General features: G+C 36.4%; 2 protein-coding genes across 4 annotated transcripts in view; one reads left to right on the forward strand and one right to left on the reverse strand.

The window, feature by feature from the left end:
• The first annotated feature begins 879 nt into the window (after nt 1-879).
• Nucleotides 880-6,065, forward strand: LOC129922406 (uncharacterized). The gene is made up of 3 exons (XM_056008353.1): nt 880-959; nt 2,758-2,870; nt 4,454-6,065. Exons 1-3 carry the CDS (start codon nt 913-915, stop codon nt 5,308-5,310), a joined length of 1,017 nt encoding a protein of 338 aa, XP_055864328.1. The 5' UTR covers nt 880-912; the 3' UTR covers nt 5,311-6,065.
• Nucleotides 6,066-6,171: 106 nt separating this feature from the next.
• LOC106074120 (neuronal acetylcholine receptor subunit beta-3-like) overlaps nt 6,172-17,556 on the reverse strand; it is a 31,511-nt gene continuing 20,126 nt past the window's right edge. The window contains exons 1-6 of one of the 3 annotated variants that reach the window (XM_056008339.1): nt 16,384-16,657; nt 15,694-15,738; nt 12,777-12,886; nt 11,915-12,163; nt 10,370-10,668; nt 6,172-8,839 (exon numbers count right to left, since the gene is read on the reverse strand). In XM_056008339.1, coding sequence (XP_055864314.1) covers nt 8,049-8,839; nt 10,370-10,668; nt 11,915-12,163; nt 12,777-12,871 — 1,434 coding nt within the window. In that variant the 5' untranslated portion in view covers nt 12,872-12,886; nt 15,694-15,738; nt 16,384-16,657 and the 3' untranslated portion in view covers nt 6,172-8,048. Of the gene's footprint in view, nt 8,840-10,369; nt 10,669-11,914; nt 12,164-12,776; nt 12,887-14,876; nt 14,958-15,693; nt 15,739-16,383; nt 16,658-17,556 lie in introns of those variants that run through there. The other 2 variants (XM_056008330.1, XM_056008346.1) reach the window with 2 other exon arrangements.

Here is a 17,556-nt window from a genome sequence, read left to right on the forward strand (position 1 = left end):
CTTTTTTTGGTTGTTTTTCCTATTTCTCTGTGTTAGTAATTTATTTGGATGATCGTCCTCCAACCTTCTGTATCTCTCAATAGCTTCTAATGCTGCTCTGTTGCGCCTTAACTTAAGAGGTTCAATATTGGAGTCTATTTCACAGGCTGCTGTGGGAGTAGTTCTCATACCTCCACTAATTAACCGCAAGGCTTGGTTTTGGATTGTATCTAATGATGATTGATAGGTTTTGTTGGCAGCTACTTGTATGGAGAGACAGTTATCCATTACAGATCTGACATATCCAGTGTATAACTGTCTTAAGGTTTTCTTTTCAGCTCCCCAGGATGTTCCTGCTAGGTGTTTTATTATGTTTAATCTTTGTGATGCCTTTTCTTTTAAATCTGCCATAAAGTTAGATGTGACAAAATATGTAGGTCGTAACTCGGTAGTTATAGTCATATGAAACACTAACTAGACTGATCCTATAAGACATTATTATTATATATACTATATATATATATATATTGAAAAATCATATCATGACTCGCAAAATTTTTTTAGTAAAACCACATCTCCTTCCATAATCTAAATCTCTAAATGTATGATTAACCAACAGTATGATTCACAGCCAACGTTAAAGTCTACAAAGTGGACAGTGGACAGTCTCAATAAAGTTATGAAATGCAATATAGCGAGTAGAACTGTGTACACTACTTTTGGTGTCCTGTTTCACTACTTACATACCATTTAACAATTTCAATGCTCCTTACACACAACCGTGAAGTGAATCTGATAGTATGTTAAAAGCGTTCTGAAGTGTATATAAATGTTGTCAGAACTTGTGGATGAAGATCATGTATATACTGACTTAAGATAAAAAGTTTGTGTAGATCTGCAGCTAGTGAAAGTAGAGAATTGATTGGGTGTAACATGCCGAATGTCAATCAAGATTTATCTGTGAGCAATGCATGGCTAATGTAAGAGTTTCACACTTTTTTGTTGCTTAGTAACATTTTGTTGAATACAGCATCTGTGTACGTTTGAATAAGCTTTGAAGTTACACACTGTCTACAAGGTAATTCAATGGATGGCTGGTAAGTGAAGTGGTTTGAAGCTGAAGCTCGCCATATTAACGGACAACGTGTATAGATATATGCAACATAATATGTTTATTTATATATATACACACAAATGGAATACTAAAGTAGTAATATGCGCTTTTGATGGTCCCCAGTTCAATCCCTGTGATACTGCAAGATGTCTGAAATAAGAATGTAAGCTTGTAAAAAAAAAAAAAAAAAAAAGCTCAACCTCTAATCAAACAAAATTTTACTGTTTGAACTTTAAACGTCTCACAGCGCTATAGCCTCATGCATGTTACGTCGCTAGAACCTTTTGCGTGTTACATCGCTATAACATTGTGCATATTACAACTGTATAACCTTGTGCATGGAATTCTTTGAATGTGCTTGTAACGGATGTCTAAAATGTTCTTGAAGTATTTCTAAAGTACCTTGATATTTCTAGATGCGTGAATACCTTTTGGAAAATGGGGGGAGAAGGGTAAATAGGGATGATAGAGAGGGGTGAGGAGAGATACAATGATAGAGGGACTGAAAGAGATACAGTGATAGAGGGACTGGAAGAGATACAGTGACAGAGGGACTGAAAGAGATACAGTGACAGAGGGACTGGGAGAGATAAAGTGACAGAGGGACTGGGTGAGATACAGTGACAGAGGGACTAGGAGAGATACAGTGACAGAGGGACTTGGTGAGATACAGTGACAGAGGGACTGGGTGAGATACAGTGACAGAGGGACTGGGAGAGATACAGTGACAGAGGGACTGAAAGAGATACAGTGACAGAGGGACTGAAAGAGATACAGTGACAGAGGGACTGGGAGAGATAAAGTGACAGAGGGACTGGGTGAGATACAGTGACAGAGGGACTAGGAGAGATACAGTGACAGGGGGACTTGGTGAGATACAGTGACAGAGGGACTGGGAGAGATACAGTGACAGATGGATGGGGAGAAACAGTGACAGAGGGACTGGGAGAGATACAGTGACAGAGGGACTGGGAGAGATACAGTGACAGAGGGACTGGGAGAGATACAGTGACAGAGGGACTGGGAGAGATACAGTGAAAGAGGGACTGAAAGAGATACAGTGACAAAGGGACTGGTAGAGATACAGTGACAGAGGGACTGAAAGAGATACAGTGACAGAGGGACTGGGAGAGATACAGTGACAGAGGGACTGAAAGAGATACAGTGACAGAGGGACTGAAAGAGATACAGTGACAGAGGGACTGGGAGAGATACAGTGTTTGGGACTGAAAGAGATACAGTGACAGAGGGACTGGGAGAGATTCAATGACAGAGGGACTGAAAGAGATACAGTGACACAGGGACTGGTAGAGATACAGTGACAGAGGGACTGGGAGAGAAACAGTGACAGAGGGACTGGGAGAGATACAGTGACAAAGGGACTGGTAGAGAAACAGTGACACAGGGACTGGTAGAGATACACTGACAGAGGGACTGGTAGAGATACAGTGACAGAAGGATTGGGAGAGATACAGTGACAGAGGGACTGGGAGAGATACAGAGATTGAGAGGATAGAGAAAAACTGAGACAAGAAATATAAAAGAAATATGATTTACATCAAACGTATTTCACTAAATAATAACAAATACCATTGGTGGATGGTAAGTGATGTGTATTAAGTTGAATGTTTTATTTTATTTTTTTGTGTTCTTTCATTCAACAGATATCTCAATGCCCAGAGACACCTGCCAATCAAGGTCATTCACACTGACAAAGCCAAACAGAAAATAGTGTATCAACATCCGGGACTGTCATTTGACTCCTACGACTCTTTTGGTAAAATGATCATTTCATATCATTACACTAACTCTCTAATTAGCTGTGAAGCGACCAGACTATGTAGGTCAAAGTTCATTAAAGTAGGTCTGAATAAGTAAACTTGTTAATAGATATTTCTGTTAATTGATAGGTGGAGATATTATTGATGTCTTTTTAGTGCCCAGAGTTAGCGGAAAAGCCTCTATTACTTTTGTGTAAATTGACCATATGTCCGTCTATCACAGGGTAAGGGAGATTATGTTACACGGAAGAAATATTGATCCGAATGTTTTACATGAAAATTGAACTAAAATGACGGCAATGAAAATCACTTTTCTAATTTTATATCAATCAATTTTCTTGCTAAATTGTTGCTAAAACCTAATTATCGAATATCGTTTTCACCAGATATTTTATGAAAAACAATTTAACTTTAAATAATTGTCAATCGGACTTTTATAAAGCTTATACTACATGTAATTTTCTTGTTAGGAATCATAAGAATCTTATATACATAAATATTTTGTTTTATACTTTTTAGTAAAAAAAACAAACATAACAAAAACTTAACACCAAAGGAGTGTATAAAATCTCTTTTAGGAGTTATGGTACATTTAATTTACCTGCTAAACCATCCCAAATATGTAATTATCGCCATTAGTTTACTTCGGAATGCTGAATATATATATATATTTTTTTTTTTCTTAGAGCCTTTACTCCAATTTTTAATAACCCTCGTCTGCTTTCTCGAGTTGAAAAAGATATTTTTTAGTCTAACTAACCCGTGTAACCTAGTGGAAAATGTCATGAAATTAAATGCTATAGGAACTCTTTGTTATGGACGGTCGTTGACCAATGTACTTGTAGACACCTTAACGACTGGAGACTGGAGACGTCTTAGATTTTAGCTTGTAAAACTTTGAAATCACTTGAATAGCCTCGTTGTGACCAATACTAAATATAACTTTTATTATAATAAAAATACAATCTAGTTAATATGAGATAACATCAATGTACTAGATTTTAGTAGTAATACTTTGTAACAAAATTTAACTCACTACAATAACACAACCTTTCAGTCTCACGTTCTGTCCTAACTGAATCCAAAACGACAGTGGCGCCTATCATCATTCACATCCAATCGCTAACATCTTCCCACCGTCACCATAGGAACAGACACACACACACTCCATAACTCTCGTGCAAAATATTTATTAACCTTCATCACTACTATTGTTGAAAAGACATTTTTTAGTCGAACTATTCCGAGTGACGTAGTACAAAGTTTTTTTTTCCCCTTTCAAGTCATTCGGAATGATTTCATTAATAAAATTACTTTTGACTCCTTGCTTGTGGAAATGATTTGTTTAAGAACCAAGAGGGCCAATGTCTTTCACGAATTACTGTCATCGAGCAAAGGTATATACACGTACATTTATTAGAATGTCATTTTTGCCTTTTAAAGATCTAGAACTATGTCTGTTGTCTTGACGTTTCGACAACACGAACTCTGTAATCTATCTATAGATTTGTTTTTTAATCAATGTAGAGAGCGATCACATATGTATCTTTATTTAAAATGTTTTTTCGCCCATTTCCAGGCTTGCCTTCATTGTTTAATTTGATCTACCTGAATAATGCCTTATACTTCTACACTTTTACACAACCCTATGACGACCAGGGTAATATGTTCTATTTCGACATGGCCAACTATCTTCAGAATATGGGCATCACATTCTTTGCAGCCAGTTTGCATTTGTTGTGCTACAAAGAGCTCTATGACATTAATGTTTCTAAATGGAACTTGACCATTGAAATACAATCATTTGCCAAATCAACGAAAAACTTATCCTTCAAGTGTAACTTTCTATCCAACGACCAAAAGTTACTGTTGGCTTCAGCTATTGTTAGTATTTGCCCTGTACAAACAGCTCAGAAGAAGAGAGCGCCAATCGATGAGGAACTAGGCAAGTTTTGCCCAGAGAACACCACATACTCATCCCACCAAGTGCTGGATGTGCCCAAGCCACAAGACGCTTACTGTGTCAGTTCTAGAGTTGGGTATCACGAGACGGACAGCCACCACCACATGGCCTCCATGAGTTACTACAACCACGTCATCGACGCCATCTACTCCGCTGTCGTCAAGGGATGCGTCTTTGAGCACCTAACGCGAGAAAGGTTCCAGCGAGGAGTCAGCAGCTTTGAAATGGTTCACCTGAAGGAGTGCCTGATGGACGATCTGCTTGACGTCTTTGTCTGGGAAATCCCAAACCATGACATGAGATACCGGCAAAAACTGAAGGATGTCTTTATATCGCCTTTCTCACGTGACCAGGTCGACGACAAATTGCATATAGAGACATTCGATCCCGAGACAGACGGTTCTGTCATAATGTGTGTAGTAGAGGTCAGGGGTAAACCTTGTTTAAGAGCCATTGTGCAGTTTTTCAATTGACAAATCTAAAATGGGTCCAATAACGTTAATATATTGACTAGAATTTTAATCTGTGTAACTTTGCAAAGTGAAATTGATTGTTTGAACTGATTGATTAGTTTCAATGCCGCAATTTTACCAACTACTACCGATGCTTTTTTTAAAGAGAAGATTCTTACAGCAGCTATCATTGGCGGCTGTAATTTTTTAAAACACATTTTATCAGCAAAAAGTGTTCAATTGAGTCACAAGTGATGTAAAAATCATGGCCTCACCGGCTTATATTTGTATTGCTGGTCTTTGGATTTATGGCAGTTTGAATAAAGCCAACTCTTTCATTGTTTTAAATTGGTTTATATTGATACGAATGTTTAAATGAAAAAATTTCTTGTTAACAAGAATGTTTTGCTTATTAAATTTTATTTGAAACTTCTCAGCAATTGAAAATGAAACACGTTAACTAATTATTTAATAAATAGAAAAACTTGAATAAATAAATTTGTTATAGGCCTACCTTATTTCAAGCACTTGAAGAGTGTCATATGGTCATTGCCAGTGTGAAGTCGATATTGGTCATCGCACCTAATTGTAACATCTATTTCAGCAAACAAAAAGGTTTTACATTTGGGAATTTGTTGTTTTCAGAAGATGTACTTTGTCGTCTTGTAAAGAGTTCTCCGGTATAAAGAGAGACAACCATGAAATATCTTGAAAGATGTCATATTTATCTTACTTACATATTGGGCCAAACTGAGAAATCTTATCCCAACTCCCAACCCTACCTTAACCTAATATTTACTACTACAGAGAGAGAGAGAGAGAGAGAGAAGTAGAAGAAGACACATGTTTCTATCTAGTAAGTATTACGCGTGACTATCAAAATAACAGAGTTGTTTTTTATTTATTTCATTCATAACTTTCTACGTTTATTTCTTTTAAAATAAAACCATAAAGTAATTCTTCAAATACATCACATTTGTTACTATGACAAGAAAAGATACACAAATCTAGATAATATCATTAAGCAGCTGCAATTATCATGTCATCTACTTAGCCATACTACCTGACATTTTGATCTCCTATCCATCTGACATTTTGTTAGCCATTCAATCTGACATTTTGTTAAACTGTTAACATGAAAATTTGTTAACCATTTAATCTGACATTTTGATATCCATTCCACCTGACATTCTGTTCACCATTTAAACTGATGTTTTGTTAAGCATATACTTTAACAGTTTGATAATTCTTTGAACTGCCAGCTCTTGCAATCATAAATATTGCAAGTTTCAAACTAGTAAAAACAATATTGTAAACATATTCTTCAGCTTCTAGACATTGTCTACATTGACAGTACTGTCACGTGATATCCAAGTATTGGCCTTAAGTTATAAATCAAAAGATAACTAAGAAAATGCTTAGATCTACGTAGGATTATAGATATAAATTCAAAAAAATCTACATTTCTTGCAAAAACGTACATGGTTTCTAATACTATTTTGGGAATTTCTCTGGGACGCTACAAGCTCACCATAAGCGGACATTTAAGACGATTATTTAGAGAAAGAATCGCTGATCTTTCGATGCAAGTCCACTTATATACGTACTGTGAAAACAAAAATTTTAAAAAGGAAGTCCGGATATTTGACGCTCCGGATAACTAACTTCAGTATAAACGGCGTTCTACTGTATGCTGCAAACTTAAATTTGAAAATATTCTAGTCCAGTAAACCTGATATGTGTGTGAATTGCTCGGTGATGTTGCAAGGGAGGTAATCTAATAAATTATTTTTCAACCACAAGTCATAGCATATCGAACCGTTTAGAAGTTAATGTATCTGATAACAAAATAATAATAATAATGCGCCCTTGGCAGTCTAGGACTTATATAGCAATAGGTGTAGATCAATGCGCCGGTAACAAATAAATTGATAGTGCCTAATTAAATACTCTTTATCTTCCTTAATTTTCAAAATAGTGAAATTGCCCTAAATAGCAGCTTTTTCGAAGAGCTTTCGATGCGAACAGTGGCATATTAAAATACCTAAAATGGTGATCTATTCCTTTATTAAATATAGTTAGTGTATCCAATAGTATATGCCTCAAAAAAAGGTCCGATTTCCAATCTTGCAAAAAAAGCCCCAATCACACGGTCCACACTCTATGTAGATAACACAAGAATAATGTCAATCAAAATGTAAAACATACTCACTTAACGTATGTAATGTAAAGAGCTCCCCCATTTAAAGCCTTATATCTCAATAATGTAAGATTTATTTCTCTTTTTCTATATCAAACAAAATTATTTCATTGCGTTTATTTAATTTATTTTTTGGTTAATTCTTTGATTGATTCATAGTTTGTTAGGAATAATGAATAATTGTGAAAAGTTTGAATTGATCCGAGACTGGGAGGTGGAAGAAATACGTGTTCAAAATTTGTATCAGACAGACAGACAGACAGACAGATAGAGTTGGTGTAAGTTTTGTAATAAAAAAAGCGAACATTTACTGGTGTCTTTATAATGACAGATGCTCTTAGCATGTTATTTTTGTATTATATTAAAATATCAATAAACTACAATGGAGTGGTCAGATATCATCAGTCATTCCTAAAGTAGATATCAATTAACCACAAAGGAGTGGTCAGATATCATCAGTCATTCCTAAAGTAGACATCAATTAAAAACAAAGGGCTGGTCAGACATCAGTCATTTCAAAGTAGACATCAATTAACCACAAAGGGCTGGTCAGATATCATCAGTCATTCCTAAAGTAGACCGGTATGAGAAAGAGGACAGTGAAGATTGAAGTGGTCAGTAACACTAAGTACACCAGAAAAAGAAACTTGTCCACAACTTCCGCCACATAGAACCACCTTCTTTTCATCATGTACACTTCGTCAGTGCTCCTGGACCCCGAATGTCCAATGCCCGGGTCGCTAACTTCGCTGGACAGCCTCGGGGTCACGGACACGTCTATCTTTGACCCCGTAACTGATGTTCTGTTTTTTCTCAGCCTCATTTCAATCTCCCCCTCGCTTTGAGGACGGGGGGTCTTATGAGGATCGTAGCAGACGCGAGGGGCTTGCTGGTGCTCGAAACTGGCTCTTGGTGTCACTGTGACATCGGAGATGGTGACGTGTTTCACTTTGCTAGCTTCCCCTGCAGCTTGCCTCTTTGCATTCCGTTGAACGCTCTTAGAGTCTGCAACCGATTGCTCCGTCTCTATAGTCTCTTGCCCAATGGAATCACGTCTTTGAGCAGAACCAACTCTGGAACTGGCACACTTATTGCCCACAGAATTTCTGGACTGTGAATTAGTTGTCTTTCTTTTGTGATAGTCTAGCTGCAATGCAGGAAGTCCAATGGGCTCACTGCCGAAGTAACTGGTGCAGACGATCCTGCCAATGACATGGTGGCACACGCCAAAGAGCCAAGAAGGAACGTTCGGGCATGGGCATTCATCGCCTCGCTTCTTGATGTTCATAACAATGGTGGCCATGATGAGGGAGACACAGTTGAAAGTCATCACAATTAACATAAACACACCTGATGGAAGAATACAGTTGAATTTTGTTTAAGGGACTTATTGGAACTTGAAGTGCAGTTAAGGAATATTTTTTAAAAGAAACAAAGATTTAAAATATTGATTAATGCACAACAACGTTAACAAGTTGATTCCAACAAAAATCAAACTGAAGGCGCTCATTTACTAGTAGGAATAAAGAAATTACTGGGTGCATTTCAATTTGCATAATATGTTGCATGAAGTACTTGACTATAATCTTACCCTATCAATCAGTTATTTCATCTTAGCAAACTAGATCGTCTTTAACTTTGTTTTGGAGGGTGGAGGGGGGGGGTGCTTGGTCTTTGGGATGTTTTTAATTGCCTCCTTTAAATCTTTCTTTAATTCACCCCACTATTTCGACACTACGGTACAAATGTTACTGAGAAGAAGGTAAAGATAATGTGGTGAAACAAAAAAGTGTTTTTGTTTTTGGACTGGGGGGTGGGGGGTATTTCAGCCCCATACCGTTTTGTTTTCAACACCTACCACTCACTGATATAAATTTTTCTAATTAATACCTTTTTTTTCAATGTTTAAATAAGTTGAACATCTATCGCCGATTTTAATAGTTTCCAATTAATATCAGAGATGATTATCCAGATACCATAAATGGCAGTCACAAGCAATGGAATGAAACTATGGGGCTAGGTGTTATTATTGGGTTGTGGGTGTAGGACAAGTGGTAATGGTAACATAAATAGTACATTTACTAATGTCGTAATGCTAGGATCATTGTTCTCTACGGCTCTTCTTTCATTTGGTCCTACACCATAACAGAGCGTGTGTTATAGTTTTATATATTATTTTTAACAGACATGATTGTTAGTCTTTTACAACTGGATCTATATTCAACAAAACACTCTGTTCTCTGTTCTATATTTAAAGAGACACGATTGTAAGTTGTTATATAACTATAGTTGTTAATTACCTAGTATTAGCGTGGAGTTGGTGTCTGGTACTATTGCTGCAAACTCGTTGTTAATTACCTAGTATTGGTGTGGAGTTGGTGTCTGGTACTATAGCTGTAAGCTAGTATTTAATAACCTAGTATTGGTGTGGAGTTGGTGTCTGGTACTATAGCTGTAAGCTAGTATTTAATAACCTAGTATTGGTGTGGAGTTGGTGTCTGGTACTATAGCTGTAAGCTAGTATTTAATAACCTAGTATTGGTGTGGAGTTGGTGTCTGGTACTATAGCTGTAAGCTAGTATTTAATAACCTAGTATTGGTGTGGAGTTGGTGTCTTGTACTATAGCTGTAAGCTAGTATTTAATAACCTAGTATTGGTGTGGAGTTGGTGTCTGGTACTATAGCTGTAAGCTAGTATTTAATAACCTAGTATTGGTGTGGAGTTGGTGTCTGGTACTATAGCTGTAAGTTAGTATTTAATAACCTAGTATTGGTGTGGAGTTGGTGTCTGGTACTATAGCTGTAAGCTAGTATTTAATTACCTAGTATTGGTGTGGAGTTGTTGTCTGGTACTATAGCTGTAAGCTAGTATTTAATTACCTAGTATTGGCGTGGAGTTGGTGTCCGGTACATTGTCCGCAATACGGAGCTGCAGAACGTACAGCGTTAAGAAGACGGTCAGTCCAATGGCCATCTTCTCTCCTCGGTCACAGGGCAGCAGGAAGGAGGCCAAAGTCAGCACGCACAGCATAATGGTGGGTGCAATGACTATGTAGTCGTAGTAAAGAGACTTGCGCCTGAGCTCGAGTCTCAGCTCCACCATAGGATGGCGCCCTCCGCCTGCACAGCAGTTGCTGTCCAACACACTGCGAGTCAGACTGACATTTTGTAAATCATACCTGTAAGTATTTAGATACATAAATCAGACTTTGTGAAACGTCTACATTAGAGACACTATAGTCAAGACATACAAAAATACATTGTAAATACATTTTTTTGGAGAATGCTGAATGACAGCGTTGTCATGTGCATATGGTGACTATGGTCTGGTGTAGTATTTAACTATGGTATAAAGTTTGATAAAGTAGTATTTTTGTAGTGGTTAAAAATAGCCTACTTCTATATGAAAACTTTTATAAATTCAAAGTTTAATGCTAAAGATCTCATGGCCTACTCGTTTTTTTTTTAGTTTGTTGCATTCAAAGAAAACAGAAGTTTTTTTTTTGTTTTGTTTTGTTTTTTAAAGTAATGTTGAAAACTTATAATATAGATTGACTCTATTCTTTTTATTTCCTTAGTTCTACTAAAAATAAATACCAACGTCTTTGTCTATTATGCACTTGGACGGTCACTAAAACTTTACCTGAAGTCATCTCTTAACATTCAGCGACTTATTACACTAGGAACAACAACAGTAGAAGTAGATACTTTAAAAAAACAACAACAACGACAAAGCTTATACTAAAAGTTATTGTATCAATTAATTTGGATCAGTCATGTCATTAAATTTGTAATAGAGCTAGACTAACAGTAATAAATCTGTGCGATTAGAAATAGTTTTAACATTGTTTTTGTTGGCGCAATTTCATGCTCTTAGCGTTCTCAACGCACTATGATCCTATCACCTGTCCCGACCAGTTGGGAAAGGGAGGAGGGGTGTGAGAAAGAAAGGGTGGGGGGTTATCTTGTGATATGAGTTGAATTCAAACTAGAGGGCTCAAGTCTTCTCAAGCCAATACACTAAGCACTGACCCAGTGAAGTGTTAATGAAAATAGAAGTTTTCATAGCTATCTTTTGTTAGTTTCAAACTTTTTAGCGACCACCTAATTCTCTACACTTGTATAAAGGGGACTAATTCAACTTATACCGCTACACCTCTTTCAAGTACACTTTCTTTCCCTTGTTAGTTAATCTACTAATTGTTGTTGTTTTTGTTATTGATTCTTGTTAGCTGTTGTTTTTTTTGTGCAAAATTTCAACTTGATTTGAGATTGGGTGTGGGAGAAATGATGTGTACATACTTGTTACCGGACAAACAGAGAGATAGACAGAAAGAGTTAATATACACTTTGTATAAATTCTAAAGCGTCTTAAGATGCCATTAAATTGACTTTGAGAAGTGCTTTCATTGGACAGTCACTTACTCGCTGTTGACAACATAATGCTCCAGGTCTGGTAGCTTGGACTTGATGATGACGTCAACCTGTTCCATGTCATAGATCCAGGAACCGAACTTGATGTTGCAGGCTTGGCGGTCGTAAGGGAAGTATGTCACATCCACCGCACACACGCTAGACACCATCAGAGGGACCATCCATCGGACGGTACCATCGTACTGTACTGCCACCTTACTGCCGTTGACATTGACAAAACCATCCATGTTGGTCCCAGCTCTGAAACATCGCGATCAATAAAAATGTATTTACTTCAGTCAACAAGTACCCGCAAAATTATACAAACAGCTTGGTACTTTTACTCATTACACAGTACTTATCACACCGTCATCAACTTACAGTACTCATCAAATAGTACCCATCACCCAGTACTCACAACATTTTACTTAATATTTGTTACTTATCACAAGATACTCCTATACCAATCGGAGCTCACCACACTAAAATATTAGCGCAATGAAGGAGTACTTCTAGGAAATGGGTTAGCTCTGTTAAAAAAATATTTTGCAGGATTAATTTAAGCTGTTCAATTACTCTAATCCTTATAAAAAATTAATTGCTTGATTGCTCATTACATTGAGGTTTTTAGGTAAAAATTCAGTAGGACACATATGTAAAAAAAAGCAATGAAGAGATGTAAAGAGAAAACAAAATTGTTCAAAGGTCAGGGAATTGGACAAGAAACAAAGTAAAGACTAAAGATTATTACATCTCAAAATCTAAACACCACATTATAAGGGAATTAACTCTGTGTTGTTTTTACGGTATTGTTATCATAACTTGACAGTACTAGAAATTATTTTGAAATATTAAAAATCACTTTTTATCTGACCTGTTAAATATGAATATGTCTGGAAGCCAAACATTGTCAGCTGGTATCATGATGGCGGTCTGACCTTCATAGTCACTGGGTGACCACTGTAACATTTCATCTTTCCACTCCTAGAGAAAGTATCAAGCAGTTTGTTACTTCCCTAATAATGTAATCTTACTTACACGCGTTTATGTATACAATAGCGCGAAATGATTCCAGTGAAGTGGAGCACAATAAGTTCAAGTGATACGTAGTCGTTAGTTAGATTTTATGATACAATATGTTGCGTATTTGTCCGATAAACTCTGCTCGCTTAATGAAACACTGCATGACATATCTCTCTGTGACAGTATATTCCGTGACAAAACTCTGCATGACATAACACTCTGTGACAGAATATTTCGTGCCAAAACTCTGCATGACATAACACTCTGTGACAGTATATTTCGTGACAAAACTCTGCATGACATAACACTCTGTGACAGAATATTTCGTGATAAAACTCTGCATGACATAACACTCTGTGACAGTATATTTCGTGACAAAACTGCATGACATAACACTCTGTGACAGTATATTTCGTGACAAAACTGCATGACATAACCTTCTGTGACAGTATATTTCGTGGCAAAACACTGCGTGACAATTTAACACTTTTGTTTGTAAACAGGAATCCCGTTGAATATATTTGTTTGCCTTAATTGTTGACAGCCTATATAGTTGATACATCACTATTCTATTTTTTGTTTCTTCCACTAAAGAAAACAAATATTTAACCAAAGCTCAAACGTTTTAATTTTATGAACTACGAACCATTTGCATGTTATTCCACTTCCTAAAATAGTGTCACGTTCTAAGTTCTGGGTATTAGTGGTGTGCTTTTTAGTACCATTCCTCTTATTAGTTTGCTAATTCTTCATGGGATAAAAAAAAATGAGTGGACACGGATCTCGAAAAAGGCTCTAACGATTTTCCTACAGATTTCACGGTTCATATATATCTTTGGTCACACGCATGGCATTGACCGTAATAATTTGTAATGTTATATTCTTAAAATAAATTTTAGTCAGAAGGTCTATACTCTATATCTTGAACATACATCGGTGGAAATTCCCATTTATATTCGATAAAGAGTAAATAGAGAACTAGACATTCAGGAACATTTGGCACGCCATATTCAGTAGAAATCAGAGACTAGAGACTAGACTACTGTGTTTTAATGTTTCCAAGTCTGGATCTATAGCACCATACTAACATTTTATATACTCTGAGTAGATTAATACATTGGTGTAATCAGGATTTTTCTTTGGCATGGAGGGAGAGAAGGCATTGGCGAGGAGTAAAAATGTTCCTTTTTTTTTTTCTATCACTCATTAGTTATTAAGAGAAAAGTTATCGCTCTTACAAAAAAAATTTAAAAAAATAAAAAATCAGCGTCACAAAAAGTAATTTTTTTTGGTCTATTTTACTCGTTTAAAAATGTCTATCAATTTTTATTTGAATTTTTGTAATGTAGATTTAGACCAGTGATGCCCAAAGTACGGCCCGCGGGCCAAATCCGGCCAGCGATGTAGTTCCATCCGGCCCGCCGAAACGTCGGCACAAAAATTAGAAAATCCTCCCCCCCCCCCTTAAAAGAAGTTGTAAATGTATATTTACCTTCGTTAGGGCCCTCACTTTTTCTGTGATGGATTGATACCATGACCTTTAACGGGTGTGCGATTATGAGTTTATGAAATGGAACTCTGAATGTAGAATCTACCAGTTAAATGGATCTTTTTTGAAGAACATGATAATAAGCCAACATATTTGTTTTGTAAAGAATGTCTGGCTGTTTCAAACAAAAAAACATGTACAGCGGTATTATAAAAAAAATATGAAGGCCTTCTTGGTTTGAGCCGCGTCTTGGTTAAACTACGCCTAGAGATTGGAGGACCGATGAGAATATTTACCGAAGAGAGACAAGAAAATAAGTTGGTGGTAAAGGTAGCTACAATGTTGCTCACATTTTAAGACGCGTAAAAAAGGATATAATTTAACTATCCCATTAATTAATGTAAGTACTAAATCCAATAGTTTCAAATAGTTGCAGGTGAATTTCGGTTTCATTTTTCGTACCTTTTTGTTGATGTGGCCCGCGACACGCGTTTCGAAAGTCAAAATGGCCCGCAGGTCTAATAAGGTTGAGCATCACTGTTTTAGACCATTCAAAGTTCTGATGCAACGGCTACTTTATTTTTTCTGAAAGCGAAAAATCTAATTTTTAAAATCAGTTATGCAAGCAATTTTTTAAAGAGAAAAAGCTAATTAGTATACATTATAAGTTAGACCTAATTTAAAACGAATAGTAATCTTGTAAACTTCATTTTCCTAAACTCTTTATTTAATCGTCCGTAATCCTTGGCATTCAATTAATAGATTGTGTAGTAAAACGCTTGGCTTCCGAACCGGGGTCCCGGGTTCGAATCCTGGTGAAGACTGGAATTTTCAACTTTGGAATCTTTGGGCGCCTCTGAGGCCACTCAGCTCTAATGGGTACCTGACATTAGTTGGGGAAAAGTAAAGGCGGTTGGTCGTTGTGCTGGCTACATGACACCCTCGTTAACCGTAGGCCACAAAAACATCATCTGCCCTATAGACCACAAGGTCTGAAAGGAGAACTAGTTAGGCCAGGTTCACATCTAACGTTACATTTACTTTCACCTATCCTTTGATCTGCGGGACCGTTGGGGCACTACATAAGATCTGTTAACCTTCTTTCTCCATTCTTATCTCTCATTTGTCTTTGATATAATTTCATTCGGATGTTCTTTCTGAAAATATTGAAGCCTGCCTGGGTGGACCACTTCGGGGCCGATTTTGAGTTTGTGTTTCCACACAAACTGTCTTTTGTAACCTTGTTTAATTCTGTTTTGCTGAAAGATAGACTACTCACCTCATATATCCAGACAGATGTTGATAATATTTGATTCTTCTCATCCTATGGTAGAAAGGATTATATATTTTTAAAAAAGGCTTTTAACTGATTTTGTAATAATGCTAGACCAGTGGTCTTCAACGGGGGCGCTAGCGCCCTCCCCCCCCCCCCAGTGGGGGCGATTTCGTGAAATTGGGGGGTGTTGGGAGCCAAAGGGGCGGTAGGGAGCGCTGGGCACTATGTGGGGCGTTAATGGGGCACTGGGTATACAAGTGTAACGTAGAGATGAAAGAAGTAACTAAAAAAATCTAAAAATAGTAGGCCCTAATATTCAATCACAAAAGGGTAGTGATGGGAACTAAACTAATTTTTTTTAGTTAAACTAAAACTAAGTTTGAACTAAAAAAAAGTAATTAAACTTTTAGTTAACCACAAATTGAAAAAATTAGTTAAACTAAACTAAGAAACTTTAGTTAAACTTTTACAAACTATTTTGACCTTTTTTAAGGACGAAACAGCCAAACATGAAAAATATAAAGCACAACCAATCTCTTTAGCAAAATGTAATAAACATTTATTTGTGCACATGAAAAAAGATTTAAATGTCTTTAAGGGATAGATGTAGATCTTAATAGAATCAATAGAATTAGAATGATACTATTATAGAAAGAAATTAGAAGTAATTGTCCAAGTTCTAATATAAGTTACCTTTAGAAGTAATGATAAAACTGCATGTTGACTCTCTAACTAACTCTAGATCTAGATTCTAGAATATTCTGGATCTAATATCTTCTACAAACGAAATGATCAGAAACATAATCTGGATCTAGAATTAAATCTAGCTACTAGACCTAGATCAAATAATTAATATATATATTTTAATCAAAAAATAATTTAAGAAATACTAGTTACTACTACTACTACTAGATCTAAAATCTAGATAGAGTCTAGTAGATATCTTAGTAACTCTAGATCTAGAGATTTCAGATGAATATAATTATGATTATAACTAGATATGGGTATTTATGTCTGTATACTCTATAGTAATTAATACTAGATCTAGTCTAATAGATCTAGTTAGTAGATATAAGTATAATTATAATAGAAGTAGATTAAGTAGATGTAGATCTAGTCTAGAACTCTAGATTTAGTTAATTTAGTATTAGTGACGACTATTATTAGTTAGTTAGATACAGTTAGTTAGTATTATACTCATGGGCGTAGCCGGGGGGGGGGGGGGTTTGGGGTTCAAGGGGGGGAGTCGGAATTTAGTGACTGATTTTTTGCTTTGATTTTGTTTATTTTAGGTGAGATTTTAATACTAAACCATCACTTGCCCCAGCACAACCAAACGGGTTTTGAGTTTAAAACCCCCTACCAGGGGGGTTCGAGTTTAAAAACCCCTACCAGGAGGGTTCGAGTTTAAAACACCCCTACCAGAGGGGTTCGAGTTTAAAAAACCCCTACCAGGGGGTTTGAGTTTACAAACCCCTGCCAGGGGTTTTGAGTTTTAAACCCCCTACCTGGGGTTTCTTTAGTTAACTCCCCCTCTTCTATAAAACAAAACAAACAAAAAATGCAAACGAAAATCCCCTAATTTCAAGAGCACAGTTATGGAAGATTTTGATTTTAAAACCCCGTCTAAAATTTACGATAAACCCGCTCTTCAACATAAAAAAAAAGCTAATTACGCACTCAAACTGTTATGAGCGTATCTAAATGGGTTTTGACTCAGTTTTGAGTTTAAACCCCACTTCAGCGGGGTTTGAAGGTAAAAAATACCTCTTTAATAATAAAAACAAAGCAAATTATACATTAAAAATGTTATGAGTGTAGTCTAAGGGGTTTTGAGTTTAAACTCCCCTCCAGTGAAGTTTGAAG

Source organism: Biomphalaria glabrata, chromosome 1 (assembly GCF_947242115.1).
Source record: "Biomphalaria glabrata chromosome 1, xgBioGlab47.1, whole genome shotgun sequence".
In the NCBI taxonomy this organism is placed as follows: domain Eukaryota; kingdom Metazoa; phylum Mollusca; class Gastropoda; family Planorbidae; genus Biomphalaria; species Biomphalaria glabrata.